General features: G+C 45.0%; 1 protein-coding gene across 1 annotated transcript; it reads right to left on the bottom strand.

The window, feature by feature from the left end:
• Window positions 1-782: 782 nt before the first annotated feature.
• SPDYA (speedy/RINGO cell cycle regulator family member A) lies at window positions 783-13967 on the bottom strand. Its single transcript, XM_008174908.4, has 5 exons — window positions 13611-13967; window positions 12035-12093; window positions 11654-11739; window positions 8471-8642; window positions 783-1180 (listed from the first exon to the last, which is right to left on the bottom strand). Exons 1-5 carry the CDS (start codon window positions 13837-13839, stop codon window positions 869-871), a joined length of 858 nt encoding a protein of 285 aa, XP_008173130.2. The 5' UTR covers window positions 13840-13967; the 3' UTR covers window positions 783-868.
• Window positions 13968-27998: the final 14031 nt, after the last annotated feature.

Below are 27998 nucleotides of genomic sequence, written 5' to 3'. Positions count from 1 at the left end.
TAGAGTTCTGGTTACAAATGGGATTGTTAACTGGCTGCACAACACTGCTAAATCCTTGGAGGTTAAGAAAATTGATTTAATAAATGTTCACAATTCAAAACTAAAACATGCTTGGCACTAATTAGCACATTTGTTGGTAGTCTCTGTCTAGGTGCCTATATGACCCCCATTCCCATAAATCTGAGTCTTAATAGAGTGTCCAAGGATTTAATAGGCATGAAGACTACACTGTAGTCTTATTACTAGAAAAGCTTCACCATACTGCTCTGCCGGTGTTTCTCCAGGTTAGAGATAAGCAACCTTGGCAGGGCAGCTAAAAGAGCTTTTATTGCTGCTATTTGTGCTATCCCAATTCTGTAGATAAATAAAGCGATGGAGATTCTAGTCTCCTTTCACAAGCACTACATTCATACTTTCCAAAACTAACATGCAAGCGGAATATGAAGTGGCTTGTTTCTCACTTTGTCAAGCTTTTGGTTAAGTGACAGACCTCTTACATACAGAGCAAGGGAAAAGCAGAGTTTAGTCCCACTTTGTACAGAACTCAGTCCTGCAGCAGAGGTGTGTGCTTTAGAAATGCTGATATATTAGATGTGCTAGACCAGTGATTCTCAAACTTTTGTACTGGTGACCCCTTTCACATAGCAATCCTCTGAGTGCAAACCCGCCCCCCCTTATACATTAAAAACACTTTTTAATATATTTAACACCATTATAAATACAGGAGGCAAAGCAGGGCTTGGGGTGGAGGCTGACAGCTCGCGACCCCCTCACCCCCCATGTAATAACCTTATGACCCCCCGAGGGGTCCCAACCCCCATGCTATACAGATACAGCAGATTCCAAGGTAATAAAGCGACTTACAATACTAAACTGTACCTTGGGAATAACAGCAAGAAGAAGGATCAACTAGCATTTTTTCAACTGGGAAAGTGTCCTTCAATTCCTGATATACATGTTGCTCCATGATCTCCAAAGTCCCAGTGGATGAAGACGATGAGGATGATAATCCCAGTCCTACAAATCTTCCTTTCTTACCACAAAGCGAACAATCTGCTGGTGTGGCACTCGGTCCCCGGGGCAGCTGCACTTCATCTCTGCTGTAATTTCTGACAGCCCCACTGTGATGCATGGAACGTTCTCGCTGCCATATATAATGTGATGGAGCAATAGCCATTACCTAGATTAGAAAAATCTTAATTATGTATGGAACCAGTATCAGAAAAACAACAAGCAAATACTATACAACAGAAATGAAGAGAAACCTATTTCTATTTCTAAGTATATGTTTGTCCTGGAAGATGGTACCTCTCTATGAAACTGAACATTATGGAGGAAAGAACAAGTTTGAAAATATCTCCTCTGTGCAAAAATTATTTGGTGATGCAATAATCAGTTTAATTTCTAATTGATGTAGGGTTTCAAGGAAGAAAAGCCACATTCAGTTTCCATCATATCTGTGTCTGAGAAATACACATCATTGGTTTAGAGTGGTAGGGAAATTAGAAGTGCTCTTTGCTGGCTGAACCGCTCTGAATAACTTAATTAAAATTCCCTTAACTTTACAGTTTGACAAAGTCTTGTGCCATTCCACTTATCCCATTTAAAACCCCAGTGTAAACTGTATCATGCTTTCCAACAATTGATGATGCCATAGTTTCAATATGGAACCTCCTAACCGAAAAAGTAGTTTGTTTGGGGAATTTTTTTGTTTCCTCAATCTTAAATCTGGTATCAGTTCTCGCTGTGCTAGGCTGTAACTATGCAGTTTCACAAGATTTAATGGAAATAGATAAGCTCCCATCTTTTCCAAATCCAAACAGAAAATGTATTTCACTACTTTCTGTAGTTCAATCCCTCATGTCATTACAGGGCCTTTCCTGGCAGGAGGAATAAATCCAAACAGAGAATACTGAGGAACAGTATTTATCAGGGTGACTTTTTTTTCCTTTTCTCTTAAGCTCAGGTTTGAAAAAAAGAAAGAAATAATGCAACAGCAATTAAGGGGTTGTTAAAACACCTTGAATTTTTAGAAATAAAGGGTAAAATCCTGGCCTTACTGAAGTCAAATGGAGTTTTACTGTTGAGTTCACTTGGGCCAGGATTTCACCCAAAGTATTGGATTTTTATCTAAAAATTGAAATTTGACAATTTTCTAAGTAGTTTGAAAAATGAAATAATTCTAAACTGAATGAGGTGACTTGTATAATCAGTTTCAACTTTGCTGCAAATTCCTTCATTCAGGACCAATAGTAAATAGGGTATTTGTATAAGACACAAGGATTCTGGTCAGCAAAAACTCATGGAGCAACTTTGGTAGTGAATGCTGAGTGGCAAAATGTAAAACTTTCCAAATGCAAGGTGGACTGGCTATGTGGGCAAATTTTTAAACATTTGGATATGGAGTTTACCCTAAAAACAGAGGCCTAGATCCACAAAGGTAGTTAAGCATGAAACCCCAGACTTAGGCACCCAATGGCTTCAGTCCCAGTTTTTGGCTCTACTGCGATCCACAAAACTCCCACCAAGCCCTGTGGGAGCCTAAACTGACTCAGCAAGTTTTCAGGGTAAAAGTTCCTGAGGTGTCAGAGGCCTGGTCTACACTACGAGTTTAGGTCGAATTTAGCAGCGTTAAAACGAATTAGGCCTGGACACATCCACACGACGAAGCCCTTTTTTTCGACCTAAAGGGCCCTTTTAACTGATTTCTTTACTCCACTTCTGACGAGGGGATTAGCGCTGAAATCGGCCTTTCCGGGTCGGATTTGGGGTAGTTTGGATGGAATTCGACAGTATTGGTCTCCGGGAGCTATTCCAGAGTGCTTCATTGTGACCGCTCTGGACAGCACTCTCAACTCAGATAAACAGACCAGGTAGACAGGAAAAGCCCCGCGAACTTTTGAATTTAATTTCCTGTTTGCCCAGCGTGGAGAGCACAGGTGACCATGCAGCGCTCATCAGCACAGGTAACCATGATGGAGTCCCAGGATCGCAAAAGAGCTCCAGCATGGACCGAACGGGAGGTACGGGATCTGCTCGCCATATGGGGAGACGAATCAGTGCTAGCTGAACTTCGTTGCAGTAAACGAAATGCCAAAACATTAGAAAAAGTCTCAAAGGCCATGAAGGACAGAGGCCATAACAGGGACGCACAGTAGTGCCGCGTGAAAATTAAAGAGCTAAGGCAAGCCTACCACAAAGCCAGAGAGGCAAACGGAAGGTCCGGGGCAGAGCCGCAGACATGCCGCTTCTATGCGGAGCTGCATGCCATGCTAGGGGGTGCAGCCACCACTACCCCAACCCTGTGCTTTGACTCCATCAATGGAGAATCACGCAACAGGGAAGCGGGTTCGGGGTACGAGGAAGATGATGATGAAGACAATGAAGATAGCTCACAGCAAGGAAGCGGAGAAACCGGTTTCCCCAACAGCCAGGATATGTTTATCACCCTGGACCTGGAACCAGTAACCCCCGAACTCACCCAAGGCGTGCTCCCAGACCCTGAGGGCACACAAGGGACCTCTGGTGAGTGTACCTTTGTAAATATTACACATGGTTTATAAAGAAGCGTGTTTAATGATTAATTTGCCCTGGCAATCGCGGCCAGTACATCTACTGGAAAAGTCTGTTAACGTGTATGGGGATGGAGCAGATTCCAGGGACATCTCCAGAAAGCTCTCCTTCATGTACTCCCAAAGCCTTTGCAAAAGGTTTCTGGGGAGGGCTGCCTTATCCCGTCCGCCATGGTAGGACACTTTACCACGCCAGGCCAGTAGCACGTAGTCTGGAATCATTGCATAACAAAGCATGGCAGCGTATGGTCCTGGTGTTTGCTGTCATGCAGACAACATCCATTCCTTATCTCTCTTTGTTATCCTCAGGAGAGTGATATCATTCATGGTCACCTGGTTGAAATGGGGTGATTTTATTAAGGGGACATTCAGAGGTGCCCGTTCCTGCTCGGCTGAACAGAAATATTCCCCGCTGTTAGCCATGCAGTGGGGGGGAGGGGTGAAGTGATCAGCCCAGAGAATTGGGGGGGGGGAGGCTAGTTGGGTTTGTGTGTGTTATGAAGGTTAAAAAAGCCAAAAGACTGTGGCTTACCATGGCTGCCTGCAAGCCGAATTCTGTTGCCTGGCACTGCATGAGTGATCTCTCACACCAAACCGGCAGGCCCTCAATATAAGAGGAAAAATGCGACCTTGTAATGAAAGCACACGTGCTGTGTAATGTGAACAGCAAAATTTAACATGAAAGAGTGTACCCATTGTTCTCTAAAATGTGTCTTTTTAACCACCTCTCTCTTTTCCTCCACCAGCTGTAAATGTTTCTCCTTCGCAGAGGCTAGTGAAGATTAGAAGGAGAAAACGGCGGACTCGGGATATGTTCTCGGAGCTCCAGATGTCCTCCCACACTGACAGAGCACAGCAGAATGCGTGGAGGCAGTCAATGTCAGAGTGAAAAAAAGCACAGTATGAACGAGAGGAGAGATGGCGGGCTGAATCGCAGGCTGAAGAGACCAAGTGTCAGGCTGAAGAGGATATGTGGTGTCAGCTTGCTGACAGAAGGCAAGAGTTGATGCTCTGGCTGCTGGAGTATCAAAATGATATGCTCCAGAGTATGGTTGAGCTGCAGGAAAGGCAGCAGGAGCAGAGACCGCCGCTACAGCCCCTGTGTAACCAACAGCCCTCCTCTCCAAGTTCCGCAACCTCCTCACCCAGACGCCCAAGAACGCGGTGGGGGCCCTCTGGCCACCAAGCCACTCCACCCCAGAGGATTGCCCAAGCATCAGAAGGCTGGCCTTCAATAAGTGTTAAAGTTTTAAAGTGCAGTGTGTCCTTGTCCTTCCCTCCTCCCCCACCCCTCCCGGGCTACCTTGGCAGTTATTCCCCTGTTTGTGTGATGAATTAATAAAGAATGCATGAATGTGAAGTAACAATGACTTTATTGCCTCTGCAAGCGGTGCTCGAAGGGGGGGAGGGGAGGGTGGTTAGCTTACAGGGAAGTAGAGTGAACCGGGGGTGGGGGGGGGGGGGGAGCAGTTCATCAAGGAGAAACAAACAGAAGTTTCACACCATAGCCTGGCCAGTCACAAAACTGGTTTTCAAAGCTTCTCTGATGCGCACCGCGCCCTGCTGTACTCTTCTAACTGCCCTGGTGTCCGGCTGCACGTAATCAGCGGACAGGCGATTTGCCTCAACCTCCCACCCCGCCATAAATGTCTCCCCCTTACTCTCACAGATATTATGGAGCGCACAGCAAGCAGCAATAACATTGGGGATATTTGTTTCGCTGAGGTCTATCCGAGTCAGTAAACTGCGCCAGTGCGCTTTTAAACGTCCAAATGCACATTCTACCACCATTCTGCACTTGCTCAGCCTATAGTTGAACAGGTCCTGACTATTGTCCAGGCTGTCTGTGTACGGCTTCATGAGCGATGGCATTAAGGGGTAGGCTGGGTCCCCAAGGATAACTATAGGCATTTCAACATCCCCAACGGTTATTTTCTGGTCCAGGAAGAAAGTCCCTTCCTCCAGCTTTTGAAACAGACCAGAGTTCCTGAAGACGCGAGCATCATGTACCTTTCCCGGCCATCCCACATTGATGTTAGTGAAACGTCCCTTGTGATCCACCAGGGCTTGCAGCAGCATTGAAAAGCACCCTTTTCGGTTTATGTACTCGCTGGCTTGGTGCTCCGGTGACAAGATAGGGATATGGGTTCCGTCTATCGCCCCACCACAGTTAGGGAATCTCATTGCAGCAAAGCCATCCACTATGACCTGCATGTTTCCCAGAGTCACTACCCTTGATATCAGCAGCTCTTTGATTGCATTGGCTACTTGGATCACAGCAGCCCCCACAGTAGATTTGCCCACTCCAAATTGATTCCCGACTGACCGGTAGCTGTCTGGCGTTGCAAGCTTCCACAGGGCTATCGCCACTCGCTTCTCAACTGTGAAGGCTGCTCTCATCGTGGTATTCTGGCGCTTCAGGGCAGGGGAAAGCAAGTCACAAAGTTCCATGAAAGTGCCCTTACGCATGCGAAAGTTTCGCAGCCACTGGGAATCGTCTCATACCTGCAGCACGATGCGGTCACACCAGTCTGTGCTTGTTTCCCGGGCCCAGAATCGGCGTTCCACGGCATGAACCTGCCCCAGTAACACCATGATTTGCACATTGCTGGGTCCTGTACTTTGTGAGAGGTCTATGTCCATGTCAATTTCTTCATCACTCTCGTCGCCGCGCTGCAGTCGCCTCCTCGCCTGGTTTTGCCTTGGCAGGTTCTGGCTCTGCATATGCTCCAGGATAATGCGCATGGTGTTCATAGTGCTCATAATTGCCGCAGTGATCTGAGCGGGCTCCATGATCCCAGTGCTATGGCATCTGGGCTCAAAAAAGCCGCAAAACGGAGGGAGGGAGGCAGGAAGGGGTGACTGACAACTGATGACATGGCTTACAGGGAATTAAAATCAACAAAGGTAGCTGTGCATCAGGGAGAAACACAAACACAAACAACTGTCACACAGAATGCCTCCCCCCCAAAGATTGAACTCAAAACCCTGGGTTTAGCAGGCCGTTGATTTCACGGAGGGAGAGGGAAGCAAATGAATACAGAACAAATCTGGTCCATCTATCTTTTACATCTTAGGCTGACAGCAGACGGTGCAGCATGATTGATAACTATCGGCATCTTCTGGGTGCTTGGCAGAAAATGCTGCATTATGATTGCTAGTCATCATTGTCAAGACGGTGCGATAGGACTGCCGGCAGGACTGAGTCTCCAGGAGACAAAACATGTCTGCCCAGGCGCCTCTGACCGAACTCACTGAGGAGTACGACGATGACGGATACCAATCGTAATACAGCATCTGCTGCCAAAAGGCAAGAAGCTGCTGCTGTATAGCAATGCAGTCCCACGTCTGCCAGCACCCAGATAGCCGATGATGGCTACCAGTCATACTGCACCGTCTACTGCCAAAAGGCAATTAGCTGCTGCTGTGTAGCAATGCAGTACCACTTCTGCCAGCACCCAGATGACATATGGTAATGCTGAGCTGAGCTGAGCAGGCTCCATGCTTGCCGTAGTATGTCGTCTGCACAAGTAACCCAGGAAAAAGGCGCAAAACGATTGTCTGCCATTGCTCTCACGGGGGGGTCTGACAACATGTACCCAGAATCCCCTGCGACACTGTTTTTGCCTCATCAGGCATTGGGATCTCAACCCAGAATTCCAATGGGCAGCGGAGACTGCGGGAACTGTGGGATAGCTAACTACAGTGCAACGCTCCGGAAGTCGACGCGAGCCTCAGTACTGTGGACGCAGTCCGCCGACTTAATGCCCTTAGAGCATTTATGTGGGGACACACACAATCAACTGTATAAAAACGATTTCTAAACAACCGACTTCTATAAATTCGACCTAATTTTGTAGTGTAGACATACCCTAAGTTTCTGCCTCCGGGCATGCACACTGCTGCGTCACTCTAGGTATCCAGGCACCTGTCTCCCACCTAAGTGCCAGAGCAATTCACAAGCTCGGGGAAGATATGCATTCATCCCCCTAAATCATGTGAGGGGCCCAATCCAGAAGGTGTGCTCATAGGCCACCTACCAAATCAGGTCCCATTCAAAATCTGTGCAGAGGAGGTGGTAGTGGTGCCTGGCTTATAACATTTATCTCAGTGATAAGAGCACCCAGTGGGAGAGACAGGTTCAATTCTTCCCTCTGCCAGAGTGGGAGAAAAGAGGTGGGAGAGCCCTGTTCAAATCCTGTCTTCCCTTCTGGGTTTCCCACATCCCAGGTGATTGCTCTAACCACTGCGATAAATGTTATAAGATGAGCAGCACCATCTCCTCCTTCTCTGGCCATTTTGTGTAGAGTGAGGCAGGGGCCTAACTCATTCCTGCAAAAACTATTTAGGTAGCTAAGCCACCTGACTCTAGGAGACAGGTTCCTATATGTGGATTGCTAGGAAGAGATAGGCGCGTCCTTGAAGCCTAGATTTAGGCACTTATCTCCATGACACCATTTTGCATACCCCGCTCGTTGGCTAACTTAGGCAGCTCCGAACCTAACATGCTGGCTTTTGTAGATCATATTTAAGGCACCTATCTCTTCCCATTCATTATATAGGGACCCTAGGCGCCTAATTTAGGCTTTGTGGATTATGGTGGTATTCCTGTGGTTTTATAGGCACCTAGAAGTTAGGTGCCACAATGCTCATAGTTGCAAGCCTAAATCCCTTTCTGAATCCAGGCCAGAGTTCCTAAGAATGCATATTAAATGCAAAGGAAAATAATCCGTTTCAAAACAGAATAGGCAAATCATTAAATTTCAGCTGCTTTTCCCCCCTTATTCCCTGGTTTATCAATACATTTCTGTTAAAGAAAATGCATGTAATATATATCCGACCAGATCCTCAACTGGTGTAAATAGCTCAAGAATCAAATGCATGAAAAGCCTGCCTACCTCTTCACAGCAACGTCTGCTTACAATAGCTCTGTAGTCAATTCTACCCCAGAGCTGGTCTCTTAACTTTAAGAAATTAGGGAAAAGCTTCCGCCAGGTTTTTCCCAAAGCCCATGGAAAAATTTCATACTTGGACTCTTCATCGTCTTCTTCAACTGTATTTGCGAGATACCTACAAAAATATATATTAAGGATCTCCAACCTTGAGTCATCACATCACATGATTTTAAATTTATACACCTTTAAAATAATTCCTTACTTCCACTAGTTTGGGGAAATTTGCTACCAAACTTTAGACTTCTCCCAGGATGAGAGGAATTTTCTGGTTTACTTCAATCCATTAATACAAATGTATATGAAACAGTCATAAAAATTGGCTTTGTGCTAAAGTTCACTGGATGGGCACATACATTAAATATCATCCAGTTTCACTGCTTTCGCCAAATCAACAGGGCATCCTCACATTAAAATGAATAGTTTTAGATTGACTCCTTAGAATATGAGGCACAAATACATTGTCTGAGGTTTAAAAGTTTAAAGAAAATGTCAGTGATAGATCTGCTTCAAAACTAAGGCCTTACAGACCTTGTCTACATGTGAAAATTGTACTTCCTAAACCAAGTCTGTTTAGAAACCAGGAAGCAAAAAAATATTCAACATTAATAAAGCAGCAAAATAAATAAAAACATACAATAGGTACAACACCATTTTTAAGGAGAACCCAATTTTTTAACATCCACCTTTCTCCATTCTTTCAGAAAATGATATTTCTTGTTCCTTGGTTTTGTCCTTCCTACATCCCCACCCCCGACCACAGGCAAATATTGTTACCTCCTATCTAGAGCCACAAATCCACCACAATCAGTTATCAGTACTGCTTGCCAAAGGGTCATGAAAGTTTAGCAGCCCAGACACAAAAGTCCAGGTTCACAAAAGAAACAAGGCATTTAACTCGCCACTTTAGGTTCTTAAGTCAAAAATTTAGGCACCAGTGAGGTCCTCAAAACCCCTGGTTCAGCAGCCACTTAACCCAATAAGCACCTAAATTCACTCAGCATCTAAATTTTCACTGTAAAAGTCCTCTACATGCCTACATTTTTGCCCCTGGGCATGCGCACTGCTGCCTCACTCTAGGTGTCCAGACACTTATCTAATACCTAAGTCCCCATGAGATCCTCTAACCAGGTGAAGATAAGTGTTCTCCTGCCTATCTCACCTTCAGGGCCCAATCTGGCAGATGTGATCAGAGATGCCTATTGGATTGGGGACCATACAAAACTGAGGAGGCAGCAGAGATGGCAGCACCTCCTTTCAGCCTAGTGGGATTAGAGCACTCACTCGGGATGTGGGAGACTTGAGTTGCATACTCCCCTCTGCCTGATCAGGTGAAAGGATTTACATAGGAATTTCCCATCTCTTAGAGGAGTGTTTTAGCCACTGGCCTAGGGGATATTCTGATGTGGGTTGCTGGCAGTTTCTCCTGTTGAAGCTGTCCATTTTGGATAAATATTTAAATAGTCATTAGGTCAGAAAGAGGGAGAGAGAGAGAATGATTCTATAGCCTGGAGGATAAACCACTAATGTGGGAGACCCAGAATTGAGTCCCGCTGCTCCAGTAACTGTTGCCATCTTTGCCACTTGGTTTCACACACATTTGCTGACAGCAGAGACATGGAGAGACACAGGAATCATGGGTTCCATTCCAGGCTCTGGAAGGGAGTGTGCTCTAGAAGGCAAATACTGTTCTGCCCCTTTCCCTGAAGTTTGATCCCTTCTGCCCTGTCTGTCTCCTCCCCACAACTGGATCCTTGTTGCAGTGCCATTCACCCGGTCTATCCAATCCGGTCTCCACTCCTCAGGCTTCTTATCCTAGTCTTCTTACCCAGACAGTCCCAGCTGTCCTCTATCCAGCCCCAACTCCTTGTCCCCAGTCCCCATGCCCTGACAATCCAAGTTCCCCCTTCCAGCTCCTCAACCAATCAGTCTTTCCCTCCTCCCCACTGTATCCAAGTTACAGTCTCCCTCCGAAGGATCCTCATCTAATCTCAGTCTCCCTTTCCACCTGTCTCCAATTCCTTTTCCCAGTTTCTTTTCTCCTTCCACACCCCAGTTCGTTGTCAGATCTATCTCTCTTCCACCTCCTGCCCCCACTCCTCCAACTGGTTCCTAGTCTCAGTCTCCTTGTCCAGCCAGTCCTAGTCTCCCTCTTTCCCCAGTTCCACATCTGATCTCAGTGTTTTCCCCGACCAACTGGCTCCAAGTCCCCCCACATTTCCCCCAATGGCTCCTGGTCCCAGCCTGCTTGCCCAATTCATCCCAGCCTCCCCGTTCAACCAGTCCTAGCCTGCTCTCTCCTCTTTGGTTCCCAATCTCCTTGCCCAGCCAGTCCTCATCTCCCACCTTCAACTCTCGGTCACAGTTTCTCTCCCCTCTCCAATCCCAGTCTCATGAGACTCCTTGTCCCAATCTACTCCTTTCCCTCTCCCAGGTCTGATCTGTCTCCTCTGCATTTGAATCAGACATCTTTCTCCATGCTGCCTGGGTCCCAACTGTGATAAAGATGCAGTGGTGGGGAAGAGCACAGTAAGAACACAGGAGAGAGAGACTCCCTTCCTCTCAGTTCCAATGCCCAGTCCTGCCCCCAAGCCAGGAGGAGCCATTATAGGGAAAGTTGTTCTGAGGCTCTGTAGCTGCACCATGCTCAGTTGCTCTGTGGGGATGGTGCAGGTGCAGACTTGTCAGCTAGGAGCTGTGAGAATCTTGAGCTTGCTTCATGAGGGCAGAATTTTTGGAGATTACAGCTGCTAACATTAAAGAAGTGTCTACTGAACAACATGTATGAACTGCAGTTTTTAAAGGCTTATAATTTGGCCATATTTGGGCAGATTTTCACAGGGATAGCAAAAGGCACTCCCTTAATACAAAGGCAATCCCCCTGCCAAATTTCTAGTCCCTGCTTCAAAGTCTGGGGGCGCTATTCAAAGAAAAGATCTCAAGAAGTTTTTAACCTGGACAAATTAATGTATTTTTCTCTAGCCTGCTCATATGGGGAAGGGTTGTGATGTGAAACCTCTCCCCATAAGAATCCTAATTTATAAATCAAAGTTATTAATGGAATAAACACAGAACTAAATCAATGAAAAAACATGTTATAATTGAACCAAATATTTAAAAAATACTTACAGAGCAACAAAGAAATTAAGTCTGGTGTGCTCATTTATACTGAAGCTAGCCCTCTTGAAATAAACAAAAGTCATTGCCAAAAGATACTGTTAAAAAAACATAAAATATTAAAATAGAACATTAGTATTCTTTTGTTTTCTATATAAAATTTCCTAAAAGGACGTAGCATCTTTTAAATCTGTTTCCGACATCACCACAGGATTATATTTTATTAATGTCCCACACTCAGAAAAGTGTAATTTGTTTCCTATGTTACTTTGCCAGAAGCTGTGTGAATACATTAGAAAGCAGAATATGGTTTATGTTCATATTACAATATCAAGTGATTAAAAGTAAAAGACACAAAAAGTGGCCAACTAACCAAAACTATACCAAATTCACCTTATCTGCAATTTTACAGCAGCAGTCCATCCACAGGAAATCTTGAATTAGATCATCATCTGCAACAAAAAACAGCAATGATATTTCAATTGAAAAATGATTTTGTTATTATTGGGTGGGGAGGGTAGGAAGCATTTGTTACTACAGATATAGCTACAGATGGGCATTTTATCAAGCCAAAGAAAAGAAGATTGGCTGGACTGATCAGTAGGGAGCAGAGCAGCTGACAGAAGAGATAGGTTAGGCTTAGAAAAAAATCTGAACAACAAAAGCAAAAAGAAAAGCCATAACAAAGGCAAAGTGGAGAACACAAAGAACCAAATTCTCTGTTAACATTAGTGAGTGCAACTCAAATGAAAGCCACTGTACGGTGTTTTTCTCTGTTTATTTTATTCCCTACACTCTTAATGGGTTGTATATAATTTACATTATAATTTACAATTATTTCTGATTAACCATACAGTTTTGAGAATCTCTGCACTCTGACAACCATTAGTAAGCAAAACGAATTTGGTGGTTTGCCTAATCAATGTACCACTTTTAATAATCATTCTACAAATATGAAAATTTACTGTAATTGGCTACTATAAATTCTCTGCTCTGATTGACAACATTTTCAAGTCAGCAACAAAACAGCTTTCCTCTATTTCTCACTTTTTTCAGCTGAAGAAGAAAAAAAACAACAAAAATTATATGGAAGGGAGAAAAATACTAACTTCTCCAAACTCCTTTCTTCCTTCTACATTCATTCCACTTTCCACCATACATAACTACAAGGCTTTTCTTCCCACAATAATGTATTTGCTTACATTGGTGGGAAATTCAGCCTCTTTCAAATCTGTTCTGAAACATAATGTAAAACAAATCTATATTGGTAAAAAGAGCCTTGCTGACCTGTAGGGTGGGATCGGGATGAAGGAAGAAATAGAAAGGAGATGATATGTGTAGGAAGGGTCAAATGATTTTTGTTTTATCTTTAAGCCAGGGGTAGGCAACCTATGGCACGCGTGCCGAAGGCGGCACGCGAGCTGATTTTCAGTGGCACTCATACTGCCCAGGTCCTGGCCAGCAGTCTGGGGGCTGTACATTTTAATTTAATTTTAAACGAAGCTTCTTAAACATTTTAAAAACCTTATTTACTTTACATATAACAATAGTTTAGTTCTATATTATAGACATTCAGAAAGAGACCTTCTAAAAACATTCAAATGTATTACTGGCACGCAAAACCTGAAATTAGAGTGAATAAATGAAGACTCGGCACATCACTTCTGAAAGGTTGCTGACCCCTGACTTTAAGCAATGTATTTTCAGCAGTTTGACAGTCCTTTTGTAGTTATTTTTATTTAAAATGTAAATATTTATACATTGAAATATAACAGTTGTGGTGGAGGAATGGGGGTGTTTTCAGTTAACTGAGGAATAATATTCAGCCACTTCAGTGCAAGATATGGCTGTTAACTTATGCATGAGAAGCACTCTCAAGTTATTATATTTAGAAAACATAGTTGCTTATAAAAAGTATTTTAGTGTTCAATCAACACATTTTACCCAAAATGTATAATTGTTAACCTACCAAATAGTTTAAAGAAAGCAGTCATTTCCTGACGCTGAATAACCAGACATGCACCTTTTGGACGTTTAGACTTATTACTGTGCACATCTTTTTCACAATTTTCCTGACTGTCTTTAAAAATAGGACGTTTTAGACTAATAGATTTTTTTTGCTGGTGTGATCTAGATGCACTTGACTTGATATGAACAGTGACAGTGCGAGGTGTCTGACAGACCAGATTATGTCTCATTTTTGTAATTGAAGATTCCTGTTAAAATAAAAAAAGACAATATTAACAATACAGATGATTATATAGATAAGTTGCAAAATAAAAGGCACCAATAACTCTTTTTTCTATATCCATTTTGGTGCCAAGAGAAACCATAGATATAATAAAAAATTCATACACAATTGCTTTGCAGATTCCCTCTCTGTAACTGTATTATTTAGCCTAAGCGTTTTCATGTATAGTTTGTATGGAAGATGAAATACAAAACAGTTGTAATGTACTAACATAAGTCCCAATCCTGCAAATACTAATGTAAACAACTTTACATATGAGTAGTCCCAACTCTAAGTGGCAATTCATATGCATAAAGTTCTTGGGTATAAGTATTCACATGATTGGGGCCACGATGTGTTATAGTGAGCAATATAATGCACATTCTATTTTTGCTTTTTTGTACCACTCAGATTGTGTGGTCATCTTGTGAAAATAAAATAATAGTTGGCATTAAAGTGCCCATAGTCAAAGATTCTCTCTACATTATATGAAATTTTATAATAAATATTTTCCCTGTAGGTAATCTGTATTAAACTGTACAATACGAGATTTTACTAGATAAGTATTGTGTGTATTAAAGATTGGAATTGGAAACTTGATTTTTTAAGTGAAAGTATAAATATGTGCTCATGAATGTTAGAGCTATATTAAGTTGTATACAGATTTATCAATACATTTTGCAACTAGAATTTGGACTGAGATCAGCAATTTAACTTTTATAGGCTAACAAACAATTTCAGCTGGATGCTACCTACCTGTACCAATTCAAATTAATGATGTAGGGGTGAAATTCTAACATTACCCATTACTAATCTTCTGAGCCATCTAGCACCTCGTATTAATAATAAATAAATAAATAAATAAAAATAATAAAACAAAACAGTCAGAACATTATCATCCCAAAAATGGTACGACTCCTCATAAGCCACCCAAGCACCCATGATATAACACCAGTACTTTGAAATTCTATAGTACCTTTCATCCCAGCATCTCAAAGAACTTTATATCTTCTGAGATAAGGAATGTGATAATTACCTAAGACTAAGGCCCTATCTTCTATCAATATGAATTGTAGACAAGGGCCTTACTTGAGGTAAAACTCTCCCATAGAGGAAGAGACTTCATCATTCTTTTCTCATTCAGAATTTCCAGTGAAATATCCCGTATTAAAAAGGTTGTATGATCAGACTTACATGCTCCCATTTTTTCATTAAAACCTATAGTAATCAAAGGCATCTTTATTTTTACTTTATTTGCAATTAGTGACAAAGGACTGGAAGGGGCCTCCTGAATCAGAGTCCAGTCTCCTGTTACTGCAGGCAACCAATTTATATAATCCCAATCATAAATGTATGAAGCTCCATCTAAATCTAGTTAAATTGTTTGCTCCCACAATTCTTATTGGAAGACTGTTCCTGAACCTCACTCCTCTGATGGTTAAAAACGTTCTTCTAATTTCCAGCCTAAATTTATTCACTGCCAGTTTATACCCATTTGTTCTTTTCTCAACATTGTTCTTTAGCTTAACTGTGTGCTCATAAATAATACCAATGGAATTAAATTATTGGCAATTTTAACAAACTGTTATTAAATTCAAGCACAACATAATGTTACAGTAACAATAAGGTCCTGAACTATTTTTATAACATTTGTTTCTGAAGTGTTGCAAGTACAGCTTGGACAGAGAAAACTCCCCCTTAAACAGATTATCAAGAAACTCAAGCTTTTAGATAAAGTGAGGTTGCATACAATTTCAGCTTCAAAAAGATACCAGAATGAGGGTGAGCAGAATATTCTTGGGTGGAGGGTGGGAAGAGAAGAGAAGTGTAATCCCCTGGCCAAGAAAAATAATTGGGGGTGGGAGAGGTGAAATGGTCTGTTAATCACCACAATAGGAGGAAGAAGGGACTGCTAATCTCTAGGAAAAGAAAGGAACAATCTTTGGCAGCAAACACAAGGGGAGGGAAGTATTCTTTAGAGAGGGTGTTAATGCCCAGGAGAAATTATCCATCTCTCCCTTACCCCCAATATAATCCTCTTTTCTCAGATTTATCCCTGCACAAAATACAGAGATTTCTTAAAAGAGCAGTTTGTACATGGCCAAAATAAGACATAGGCACTACAGACCCATATCAAGGGCCTCAGCTCCTGGAATCATGGGATTGCATCAGAATCTGAGCTTTTTGTTTTTAAGTAAATTTCTAGCCTGGTGGTTGTGAAATTAAGTTGGAGCCTGTGGCCCAGGTCTCACTGATGTGGTGACGTACATCTGAGTCTGTAGAGAGCCTGAGAGAGTAGCTCAGAAGGGTGCAAATGTCCCCGTGCGGCTCATTGGGGCGTAACCGCCAAGACCCAGTGCTCTGCCGGGCCCTGCCAAAGCCACTTCAGCAGCAGCAGGAGGAGAAAAGCACAGCAGGCCCCGCGCAGCTGCCCTCGCCAAGTACTCACTAAAGGAGCCCCATGCCCCTGCCACTCTGGAGAGAAAGGAGGCCCGCGAGAGCCCCAGGACCCTGTGCAGGGCGAGCCGTGGGCCTGGCCGTGTGCTGTGCCTGAGGCCCCAGACCGCCTGACTCCGGCGCTGAGTTTGCCTGCTGGAGAGGCAGGAGGCGGGGGGAGGCCACTGACCAGCGGAGAGCACCCCCCCCCCATGGGGTACTGTGGGGCGGGGTCATTGTTCCGAATGGGGGCAGGGTGGAGATTGCTGGAACAGTTACCTCAGGCTGGGCACCTCAGGTGGGAGGGGGAGGTGGGGAAGCCGGCTGCCTCCCAGCCTCCCTCCTACCTTCACCGCAAAGTCCAGCACGAGGCTGTTCTAGCTGGAGGCCGCCCAGCCCCACCCCTTGTATAGCCAATCAGGGGGAGGATAGGAGCAGCCTCGGCCAATCAGAACGTGAGGGACACGGCCTCATGCTATCCTGGCCAGGCGGTGTTGGTTTCCCCTCAGGCCCTTTCCTTGGGGGAGGGGAGGCGAGGCTAGTGTTACCCAATCAAAAAAGGGAGAGCCCTGTTGCTAGGCAAGATTGCAGATGGAAAGGCCACAGTCAAGTCGTGCCCCACCTTGCCAGTCTCTCAGGCCCAGGCTGTAGACAGAGTTAGGGACCCCCCACCCTGGAGTGCCTGCCCCAGGGGCTTCTGGCCAAGTCCCTGCAGCCCTCCTCCTAGCAGGCAGGGGGCACCATGACACTCCCTTTTCCTACTGTTAGCCAGCAGCAACTGCTGCTCTGCTCCTGCCCAGCTCTCAGCCCAAGGCGGCTCAGGGCACTGCGGCAGGGGAGAATGGGCCAGCCATGAGGATCCTGTGCGGGGAGGTTGGGTGATAGCAGAGGATAAGCAGATGGGAGGCTGGGGGCAGAGCAGGGAGATGGGAGGTAGAGGGTGTAATACTTAGCGACCTTTGGGGGAAGAGGTGGTTGGTGCTTAGGGGCTGCTAAAATGGTGGTTCATAGAGTTTAAGGCCATTAGATCATCTAGTCTGGGTTACTGGGGTGCCACTAGTTAGGGGTGCAAGGGGGAATGAGGAGGTGCTGGAGGCAGAATAGGTTGGAGGCTGGGTGTTAAGGACTAAGACAGAGATGGTGCACCACAGTGGGGCAGAACAGGGAAGTGATTAAGTGCCAGTGGCAGAAGGGGTGAGTTAGAGGCTGGAATACAAGGGGCAGAAGCTGCTGTGCAATAAGGGGTGTGTGTGCTGGGACAGAGGATTTGATGCAAAGGGGAGCAGGGCACTATTGAGATTTGAGTGAGGTTGAGAGTCCAAACGGAATAAAGAAGGGGACTGTAGTGTGGGGAACAGGGCTGGCTCCAGCTTTTTTGCCGCCCCAAGCGGCAAAGAAAAAAAAAAAAGAAAAAAGAAAAACCCGTTTGAGCTGCCGCCAAAGTGCCGCCGAACAAGAAGAGAGGGACTGAAGGCTCCGCCACCAAATTGCCGCCGAAGACCCGGACGTGCCGCCCCAATAACGGACGGAGTGCCGCCCCTTTCTATTGGCCGCCCCAGGCACCTGCTTCCTTCACTGGTGCCTGGAGCCAGCCCTGGTGGGAAAAATACTAAGGATGTGTGGGAAACTGAGACTTACTAGGAGGGGTGAGACCTCTTGTTATGAATGGAAATCTGTGTAGAGAGGGGTTGGAAGAAGGAGCCCACTGAAAAGATAAAGAGAGTCCCAAGAAGATAGAGAGCATACAGGGGAAAAGCAAAAAAAAAAAAAAAAAAAGGATAAAGAGCCTCTAGGACAGCAATTTTCAACCTTTTTTCATTTGCAGACCCCTAAAATATTTCAAATGGAGGGGTGGACCCCCTAGGACATCTTAGGCATAGTCTGCAGAACCCCAGGGGTCTGCGGACTACAGGTTGAAAACCACTGATCTAGGAGAATGGAGAGGACAAGGGATCTGAGGGATAGGAGATCCAAGGTGGGGAGGTGCAGAAATTTACAGGGTGTTGGAGCCAGGCAGGGAGAGAGAGAGATTGTCATTGAGTAGAAACCTCCCAAGCACCCCTGGGTGGCCTCAGAGCAGACCTGTAAGTGGACTTTTACTTCAGTTTCTCCTCTTGGTTCCTCAAATAAACTTCACATACCTGTTTTGTCTATTCACAACACTGTTTCTTGGGGTCTTGGTTTATTCACAAAGTAAACTTAAAATAAAACTCAAAGTCCATCTGTTTACTCTCTTATTGAGGCACTCCTATGCCTTTTCTGCCTGCAGTCTCACTTCCCAGTCTCCCTGCGCAACACCCCAACCCCTTCTCTGCAACTTCCTGTCGATCTTATAGGGGAATCACTTGATTCCTGCTCAGGTGTGGCAACTTGGAAATCAGGGTTTGCTGATCCCAGATCTCTAGCCTTTAATGGCAAGCCACTCTATTAGAGGGATGAAGGAAACATTTAGAGGAAGGTAGGGTGTAAAAAATAAATGAAAGTTAAATCAGAAGGATAACAGACACTGGAAAAAGATGAGAAAGAAAAGTACACTCAAGAAAGAAACAGGAGAGAGCCCAGGATAAAAAAGTAGCAGGTACTTGTACAGTAACTGGAGTTCAAGGTGTTTTATCTCTCTGGCTGCTCCACATTAGATGTGCACATGCGTTTTAGCCTTCAGAGATTTGTTTCATCAGCAGAGTTCATGGGTCTGTGTCGTACACACCCTCATGTTCCAGAACGAGGATATATAGGAAGGGTGGAACCACCACTGCTCCAGTTTCTTCTTAAACACAGTCTGAAGAAGAGAACTCCAAAGCAGAGGAGAAAGAAGGGCAGTTAGTGGAGCACCCATAGGGAGAAAACCTCTCCAAGAACTCCAGTGTCCATACAAGTAGTCTCCTTCTTCGAGCTATTGTCCCTGTGAGTGCTCCGTGTTAGATGACTCCCGAGCAGTATCTCAATTACGGAGGAGGATGCTGAGAAATTGAGTTTAGAATAGTTTGGAGAATGGCCTCAGCAAAGGCCACATCTGATCTGGAGGCATGAATGACAGCATAGTGTTGGGAAAAGGTATGTATAGATGACCAGATGGCAGGTTTGCAAATGTGTGTAATGGGCATGTTTATAAGCAGGGCTACAGAAGTGGATTGAGCTCTGATGGAATGGGCTGTCATCCTAGGTGGAAGGTGCACCTCAGAAGCTTTGTAACAGGCTAAGTTGCATCCTGAAGACCCATTTAGACAATCTTTGTGTGGAAAGAGACACTCCCTTCATGGATCTGAAGGATTTGATCCTGTTGAGATCGAAAGCAAGTGGTCTTCTCACACCTAGAGTATGTAGATTGGCTTCTTCCATTGAAGTATGAGGTTCTGGGGTAAAAAAATGGTAGATGAATGTCCTGATTCTTGTTCGTTTTTCACATAATTTTGGATAGAAAATAAGGATGAGGATTAAGAGTCACCTTGTCTTGATAGAATATTGTATCCAGTGGATCAGCTACAAAAGCCCTGTGACAGGGTCCCCTGCTGGAGGCCCTGCGGTCCTGCTAAACCCTGCCCCAGGAAGAAGCAGCAGAGGTGGGTTCTCCAGGCCTGCCTAGAGAGGCCTGATGGAAGCAGCCAATCAGAGCCCAGCAGGAGCAGATAAAAAGTTGCAGGCCCTTTACAAGGCAGTTCCTGGCTGGGAACAGAGGGGCTAGGAAGGGTTCTGCTCCCTGGCCAAAGGAGCTTGACTGACTGTATAGCCTGGATCTGGGAGAGAGAGAGAGCGAGCACCTGAGAACTATAACCCAGGTAATGGGCAAAGGCGAAGGGATCAGGTAGGAAGAGGCCTAGGGATCATAGCAGCAACCAATTGATGGAAGCAGTACATGGCTGCTGTTTATAGGGTCCCTGGGCTGGAACCTGGAGTAGTGAGCAGGTCCGGGTTCCCCCCACTGGCAAAGTGGCCTAAGCCCGGAGAAGAGGACAAGGCTTCTTTACAAACCCGAGAAAAGGGCTGGGTTTAAAGGGCCCAGAGATGGTGCTGAAGGCAGACAGGTGAGCTCTTTGCTATCCTTGAAGGGATCTATTCTTGACTGTGTGTCTTGGTCAGAGGGCTGAGCCACTCAAGACCCACCTAGTGAGATTGGTAACCTACAGGAGGTGCCAGTAGCAGGGAAAAGATTGCAATACCACACCCCCATCACTAGCTCCCAATTCACTTATCCTTCTGGCTGAAATAATGGCTACAAGGAACATGGTTTTGTAGGATAAGTGCAGAAGCAAACAACTCCCCAAGGGTTCAAGGGCGGGTGGGGGCTCTCTTGGCATTGAGAACTAAATAAAGACCCCTAGGTGAAGCAGGCTGTCCTAGGTGAGGAAAGAGGTTGATCAGTTTCTTCAGGAATCTTGTAGTAGGATACACAAAAACTGAAAACCTTTCAACTGGTTGGTGAAAGGCTGAAATGGCAGCTAGGTGGACTTTGATAGAGCTGAATGATAACCCAAGGGTTTTTAAGTTTAACATGTAGCCAAGTATGACAGAGAGGTGAACTTCACATGGAGATAATGACTGCTATGCGCACCAAAGCTTGAAACTCTTCCACTTTGGCAGGTAGGTTTTCCTTGTTGTGGGTTTTATATTCTTCAGCAGCACGGACTGCACCTCAAGAGAACAATCCTGCTGTAGGCCTGAAAGCCACGCATGGAGGTGTAACGAGGAGAGATTGGGATGAGTTACATGGCCAGACTCCTGGGTCAGGAGGTCTGTGACCAAAGAGAGAAGAGGTGGCCTTTGACTTAGACAAATCAGGTCCAGGAACCCAACCTGTTTCAGTTATGTTGGGGCTCTGAGGTTAACCACTGCTTTCTCCTGTTTCAGTGTCTTCAAGACTCTGAGGAGCAGTGGTGTTGGAACACAGACATATAACGGAATCCAAGGCCAAGGTGTGAGGAAGGCATCTTCCCAGAGAATTGCAGCTGAGTCCTTCCCTTGAGGAGTGCTGGCATTTCATGTTGGATGGTGTCAAAGATTTCTATTTGTGGGGAGGCCCAGATCTTGCAAGAGTTAGGATTACCCAGCTCACACTTGTGATCCTGACAAAAATGCCTGTCCAGAGTGTCTGCTAAGGTGTTCTGCAGACCCAATAGGTAGCAGCTAAGATATTGATTTGGTGGGTTAGACACCAATTCCAGAGCTTCATCGCTTCTATGCATGAAGACTGAGATCTTGCTCCTCCTTGGCAGATGATCTAGTACATCACTGCGCTGTTGTCAGTTGTGACACTTGATCCTGGGCAGGAAGTGGAGGCATGCGTATCAGACTGCCCTGAGGGCAAGAATGTTAATGTGGGGCAGCAATTCTTAGAGGGCTCCATTTACCCTGCACTATGGAGTCCATAAGGTGAGCTCCCCAACCCAGCAAGGATGCATTTGTCGTGATGATCTTTGAGGGAGGTGGACATGAAAATGGGATCCCAATACAAACCCTGTGTGAGTTGTTGTATTAGTTTAGATATAATACACAGGCCAAAGGTATTAACATAATCCAGTCACTGTTCAATATTAAACAGTGATAAACCAGGTCCAGGGTTTGATAGACAGAGACCTCAGCCTGCTTAATACCACGTCAAACACATTATAAAATTCAGACTAGCTACTGGGATACTTTTCCACTGATTAACAGTATTAACTCAATATCCCATTAAAAATATTTTAAAAACCCCTTTCATGACTGCACTAGCAAGTTAATCCCAACACAGAGCGTACTGCTGACCAATTGTGTATGCAGAATTTATCCCCTATTTCTCAATAAGGATGCCTTTATCCCAGTCTACACATGAAGCTCACATAACTGCAAGGAGAAGCAGTGAGTTTTGGGGATGAATTTTGCTCCTTCCCTCTAGCCATTGACCTGGATCCTCTCAATAATGCTCTACAGATCTTAAGGGAGGGGGGAGGATCTCTGACAGGTCTGGCAGGGTTTGAAGCTTGGAATTTTGGGCAGAAGAAAGGCTACAGAGGCTAAGATGGCAGATGCCCTAGCTAGCTGTAGCAAACCAAGGATTGAGGCGTGGGGACCCCATGGCATGAAACTGCCAGGAAAAGAAATAAAGTAAAAATAAAGAACGTTAAGTAGAAATGTAAACTGTCAGATAGCAGGCTTTGCTTATGAATGTTGCAATGCTCCATCTCTAGCCACAGTCAGCTGAGAAGAACTAGAGCAGCAGCAGGTCTCCCCTTCCTATATCCTCAGTTCAGAGCAAAAGGATGTGTAGGCATGGCCTCTCGGGCACTTCTGATGAAAAATCTCTGATCAAAGGTGGACAGGAATGCACACACCTTACTTTGGCCTGGTCCCCACTAAGCCCCCACTTCGGACTAAGGTACGCAAATTCAGCTACGTTAATAATGTAGCTGAATTCGAAGTACCTTAGTCCGAACTTACCACGGGTCCAGACGCGGCAGGAAGGCTCCCCCGTCAATGCCGCGTACTCCTCTCGGCGAGCTGGAGTACCGGCGTCGACGGCGAGCACTTCCGGGATCGATCCCAGAACATCGATTGCCTGCCGCCGGACCCTCCGGTAAGTGAAGACGTACCCTTAGACATTGGGACAGTAACTCGAAGAACAGAAGAATCTACACAATGGGGAGTCAGGAGACTTGGGTTCCACTGACATCTTACTTTGTGCCCGTGTGTTCCTATCTGTAAAAACAATTTCAAACTCCAATTTTATAGTGAGTTTCACAATATTTGGTGTTTTTCTAAAAGTCCAAGCTCCTGGTGTTGTGATATTACATAAGACACTCAGCAGTTTTTATTTCCCCCCAAGTCTCTAGCTTTCAGGGTTGCAGGGAAAAGCTTGAAAACCCAAACCTAGAAGGAAAATAAAAGAATCGTGAATTTATTTTTAAAATCTCACTAGTTTTAAGCCAATCTAATGATTTTTTGGGGAGCCCAATTCATGTCTTTTGAACACTTGGAGTTGACAATATTGGCAATGGGGTGGTCCAGTGGAACTGGAGTGGCTAGCCATTGGGGGGAGGGAGGTGTCTATACTGGGAAAATTTGTATTTTTTTTACAGTGGTGCAAATTCCAATCCTAACAGAAGCTGCAGTGTAGACAGGGCAAAGACTTTTTTAAGCACTGCTCCTTCAAGGAGAAACATAATAGATGGGAGAGGGAGGTGAAGTGAAGAAAAAAAACCCCCATCAAAATCAGAGTTAAAATATATAAATAATATCCTAATGTTACCATACCATGCACGCAATTACCTTAGTTGTCACAAAAAATATTGATTGCAAATGAGAGGGAAGAAGGTCCATGAGACACTATTGAGTTTTGGTCCACACTATACAAGAGTTTGAGAACCCCTGAACTAGTGAGATTCAGCTTTATCAATTTTTTTCTTCACAGATTAAATCTCACAAGAAATATTGAGCAATAAAATCCTGGTTTAAATTCTTGTCTGTTTTATAGCAGAATTAAAGATTTACTGGAGGATGGAAAGAAACACTCAGCATCATTGTTTTCCACTCTACAGACCAATAGAAGCAGCAGTGGTGTCAGACATGCCTTCAGGGACATCATTTCTTATGGCAACAAGGAAGAGTTTTTTCCATTTCTCCATGTTTTATTAATACTTTAATAGATATTTTAAGTGAAGCAGCTGCAAGAGAAGTGTAGAGAAAAACAAAAACCACTGTACATAGCCTTTATCGATCTGAGGAAGGCCTTTGATACGGTCAACAGACAAGGCCTTTTTATTCTGAAGAAACTGGGTTGCCCCCCAAATTGTTTAACATTTGTTCATTACATCAAGGTATGAGGGCAACTATAGTGCATGAGAATATAGAATCAAATGTCTTTGATATCAACAACGGGGTGAAACAGGTATGTTTTAGCCCCTGTGCTTTTTAACACATACTTTTCATTCTTGCTTTTTCATGCCTTTAAGGGCAACAGTGATGGCATTTATCTTCGAACTGGACTAGATGGAAGCTTGTTTAACATCGCAAGCGTTAGAGTGAAAAACAAGGTGAAAGAGCAGCTTCTGAGAGATTTCCTGTTTGTGGATGACACAGCCATGGTTGCCCACTGTGAATCTTCCCTGCAAAATCCCTTGGGTAGATTTTCTGCATCATGCAAAAACTTTGGGTTGACAATTTGTTTCAAGAAGATTGTGATCATGTACCAAGGGGTGGAATAACCAATGCCTGACATCCCTCTGCAAGGTAAATCTTTTGGCATCGTTGATAGCTTTTGTTACTTGGGTGCTACACAGCGGGAATCTTGCCCTTCAGATTTAATTGACAAATAGAACTGGAAAAGCAGCTAAGAATTTTGGCCTATTACAGAAACATGCCTGGAATAACAGCAAACCATCGACTAAGGTGATGATGCGAATTTATGAGACTTGCGGGCCGTCATCCCTGCTTTATAGTTCAGAAATGTGGGCTACATATGCTAGGCACATCAGATTGAACAGCAGAGGCCTGCACAGGCTCCTGAAAATAAAGTGGGAAGACAAAATACCAAACAGAGGAACTGGAGTACACTTGACTGACACACTTAGAAACTGAGACAGTGATCACATGGTGAGAAAGGGCATGTGGGCTTCTGGAGATCAAACGTATAATGCAAGCAGGGGGAAATGGGTCAGTCAGTCTGTGTGCAAATTGCTAGCTATAAATTTGCACAGAAGAGGCTGAAATGGGGAACACTGACAGTATAAAGCTAAGTCAGCCAGGCAGAAATCTGCTCTTTTGTACCTCTTTCCTGCTTCATGCCTGTATTTGAGTTTAATCAATCTGCATCAGTTCCTGCCTGCAGTTTGTGTGTCCAAGAAAAGTGTTTAAAATGTACAGTATACTTTGCACTTATGGCACCTTTCATCCAAGGACCTCGAAGCACTTTACAAAACAATTAATTCATCCTCCCACACATTGGCAGCTAAAAATTACCCCTAAAAACTACCCTTGGAAACTCAGGCACAGAGAAGCTAAGTGATTTATCTAATCTCACACCTTCATCCATACACTAGGCATAATTCCTCTCTAATGTTTACAGTGCTTCTTTAAATTGTCAATAAATACATATTATATTTGTAAATTAAGGCACTTTTTTTTTTCAGCTTCAAATTTACAGTTCACCCCTATAAAAATCAACATAAGGGGGCTGGGGTACAGGACAAGTAGCAGTTGCTTGTTCCCACATATCTCCCAAATGGACCGCTCCTGTTTTTGTCTTTTATCCGCTGTAGAGGATGGCGGTTCTGCAACAAGATGCTACAGGGTTTTTTTCTTCCCATTCTCAGCTATAAGGTCAAAGGTCTGTTACACTCAAGTCTAGGGTTACCATACATCCGGATTTCCCTGGACATGTCCGGCTTTTTGGTACTCAAATCCCCGTCTGGGAGGAATTGCCAAAAAGCCGAACATGTCCGGGGAAATAGGGAGGCAGCATAAGCCAGGGTCCGCCTGGCCCCAGCACGACCCACTGGGTCCGCAGTGCAGCCCAGCTGCTCGGCTACATTGTAGTGAGCTCGGGCGGGGGAAGGGGGGTGGTGCAGCCGCAGAAGGCGGTGAAGGGGCTGCTGCTGCCCCCGGAGGCCGGGCGGACCGCGCGCCCCAGCCGAGCCCGCAGGGCCATGGGGAGGCCGGGCCCAGCCAGCGGCTCCGGCTTCCCTCACCGGCGAGGACTCCCTGGCCACTGGGGGACCCTTCCTGCGGCCCCGTCACCCCGCACGGCAGGAAGGGGGCTGTGGCGTGGGGCAGGGAGTGCGGCGTGTGCCGGGGCTGCAGGGACCTGCGCTGCCCCGGTTGCCGCTGAGCATCCGAAGCCCCCGCCAGGCAGAGGCTGCTGGGGGAGCGGGGCAGGTGGGGGGGTGCAGAGGCTGCAGGGCGAGGAGCAGCAGGGCAGGCAGGGGCATAGAGGCTGCAGGGACAGGGGGTGCAGGGGCAGGGCAGGCGGGGGCGCAGAGGCTGCAGGGGTGGGGGGGCGCAGAGGCAGGGCAGACAGGGGACACAGAGGCTGTGGGGCGGGAGGTGCAGGGGCTGCAAGGCGAGTGGGGAACAGGGGTCTCAGAGGGTGCAGGGCCAGTGGGGAGCAGGGGGCACAGAGGCTGCAGGGGCGGGGGGGGATGCAGGGGCTGCAGGGCGAGTGGGGAGCAGGGAAGCACTTAGCAACCCCCAACCAAGATCAGAGCGGGAGGGAGGAGGGGGCAGAGTTGGGGCAGGGACTTTGGGGAAGGGGTTGGAATGGGGGTGGGGAAGGGATGGGGTTGGGGCGGGGCCAGGACTGGGACCCCACGGAGTGTCCTCTTTTTTAAATGTTTGAATATGGTAACCCTACTCAAGTCACTCCATAGTAATAAAAACATTATCATCAAGTTACATGCCCTGCACACAATACATTGAAACTGGTCCTTTAAACATTGTAAAATACAATTTAAAAAATAGTCCAAATAATTTCAGGAAGTTTTTTTGTTTGTTCACCATATGTTTGGCTCAGACACCAGGAGGCACTGTTACACCACTTTCAATTTAAACCTAGTATGAGCAGGAAACAGATTTCTGTTAAATGTCAAATACTGGATTTAGCGTTGCATGTAATCCCTATTTAGCTTCTATTAAAACAAGTTGAATCAATATGGTTATTTTGTTTACATTCTAAAAAAGGCAGGCAAATTATGCAGGAACTATTCTGTATTGTCTGTAAGCTTTTCCATAATAAATGAGTCCCAGATGATTTTAAATCAAGCACTTGTATCCAAATAGGTCGCTAGGGAGCAGTTTGCTACTTCTAAGAGTTGAAAAATAAGCTTAGAATGTTTTAATTAATGATTTCCTTGCCGTTAGACCCAGACATATCACTGAAGTATCCAAGGGCAATCTGGATTGAGTGGTTTTAAAGATTAATCCAAGATACAAGTTGAAAATGTAGCCACTTCCAAACATTTCCACCAGTTGTACAAGGAAATCTCTCTCCCTCACTCTGTACATTTACATTTTTGCATATTTTTTATTCAAGAAAGGCAAAGTGGCATTGGAACAGTACCTTGTAATGATTCTCTATAATGGAAAGGCATTCAGAGGAAGCATGAGAGGGGTCTGGTCAGAAAGATACAGTAGATCAGCAAATTGATGAAAGAGCGCAAGAAAAGTAGACGATATGCCTGAAAATATTTAATACAGCCAGGCCGAAGTATGTAACACGGATTATACAAAGTGATGGATTTTCAGAAACTCTTGCAATCCGAATCTAGATAATTTAGGAACACTGATAAAATGAGCCACTAAAAGGTGTATTCTCTTTATAAAAAGCCCTATATTTTAAGTATATGTCCTTTAAAAATATTATTTCCTTCTTAAAAGCATGAGGTTGCATTCACTGCTGCACCAGAGCAAGCATAACAGTGCTATCGGTTTTTCAAAAAGGCTGTGTTTACAGGGAAAAACTGAATCATTGGTAATTGAACTGATTGGTTAGCACAGTTGAGCATCAACAATACAGCAAGTCCATGTTTAATTCAATGCATATGTGGATGTGGTGCAAAATGTATAGTACTGCAGTTGCATTTCCCTGTGGGTACCTATCCCAGAGTTCCAGGAGCAAAGACTTCTGGAAACTTTTGAGGAAGCCAACAGAAGTATAGAAGGAGAGAAACTCCTATAAATTCTTGGGTACCAGCTCATTTCCTCTAGGGCTTTTCTCAAAATGGAGGT

The sequence above is a fragment of the Chrysemys picta genome, chromosome 3, assembly GCF_011386835.1.
Source record: "Chrysemys picta bellii isolate R12L10 chromosome 3, ASM1138683v2, whole genome shotgun sequence".
Lineage (NCBI taxonomy): Eukaryota > Metazoa > Chordata > Testudines > Emydidae > Chrysemys > Chrysemys picta.
This window is presented reverse-complemented; position numbering and strand designations above follow the sequence as displayed.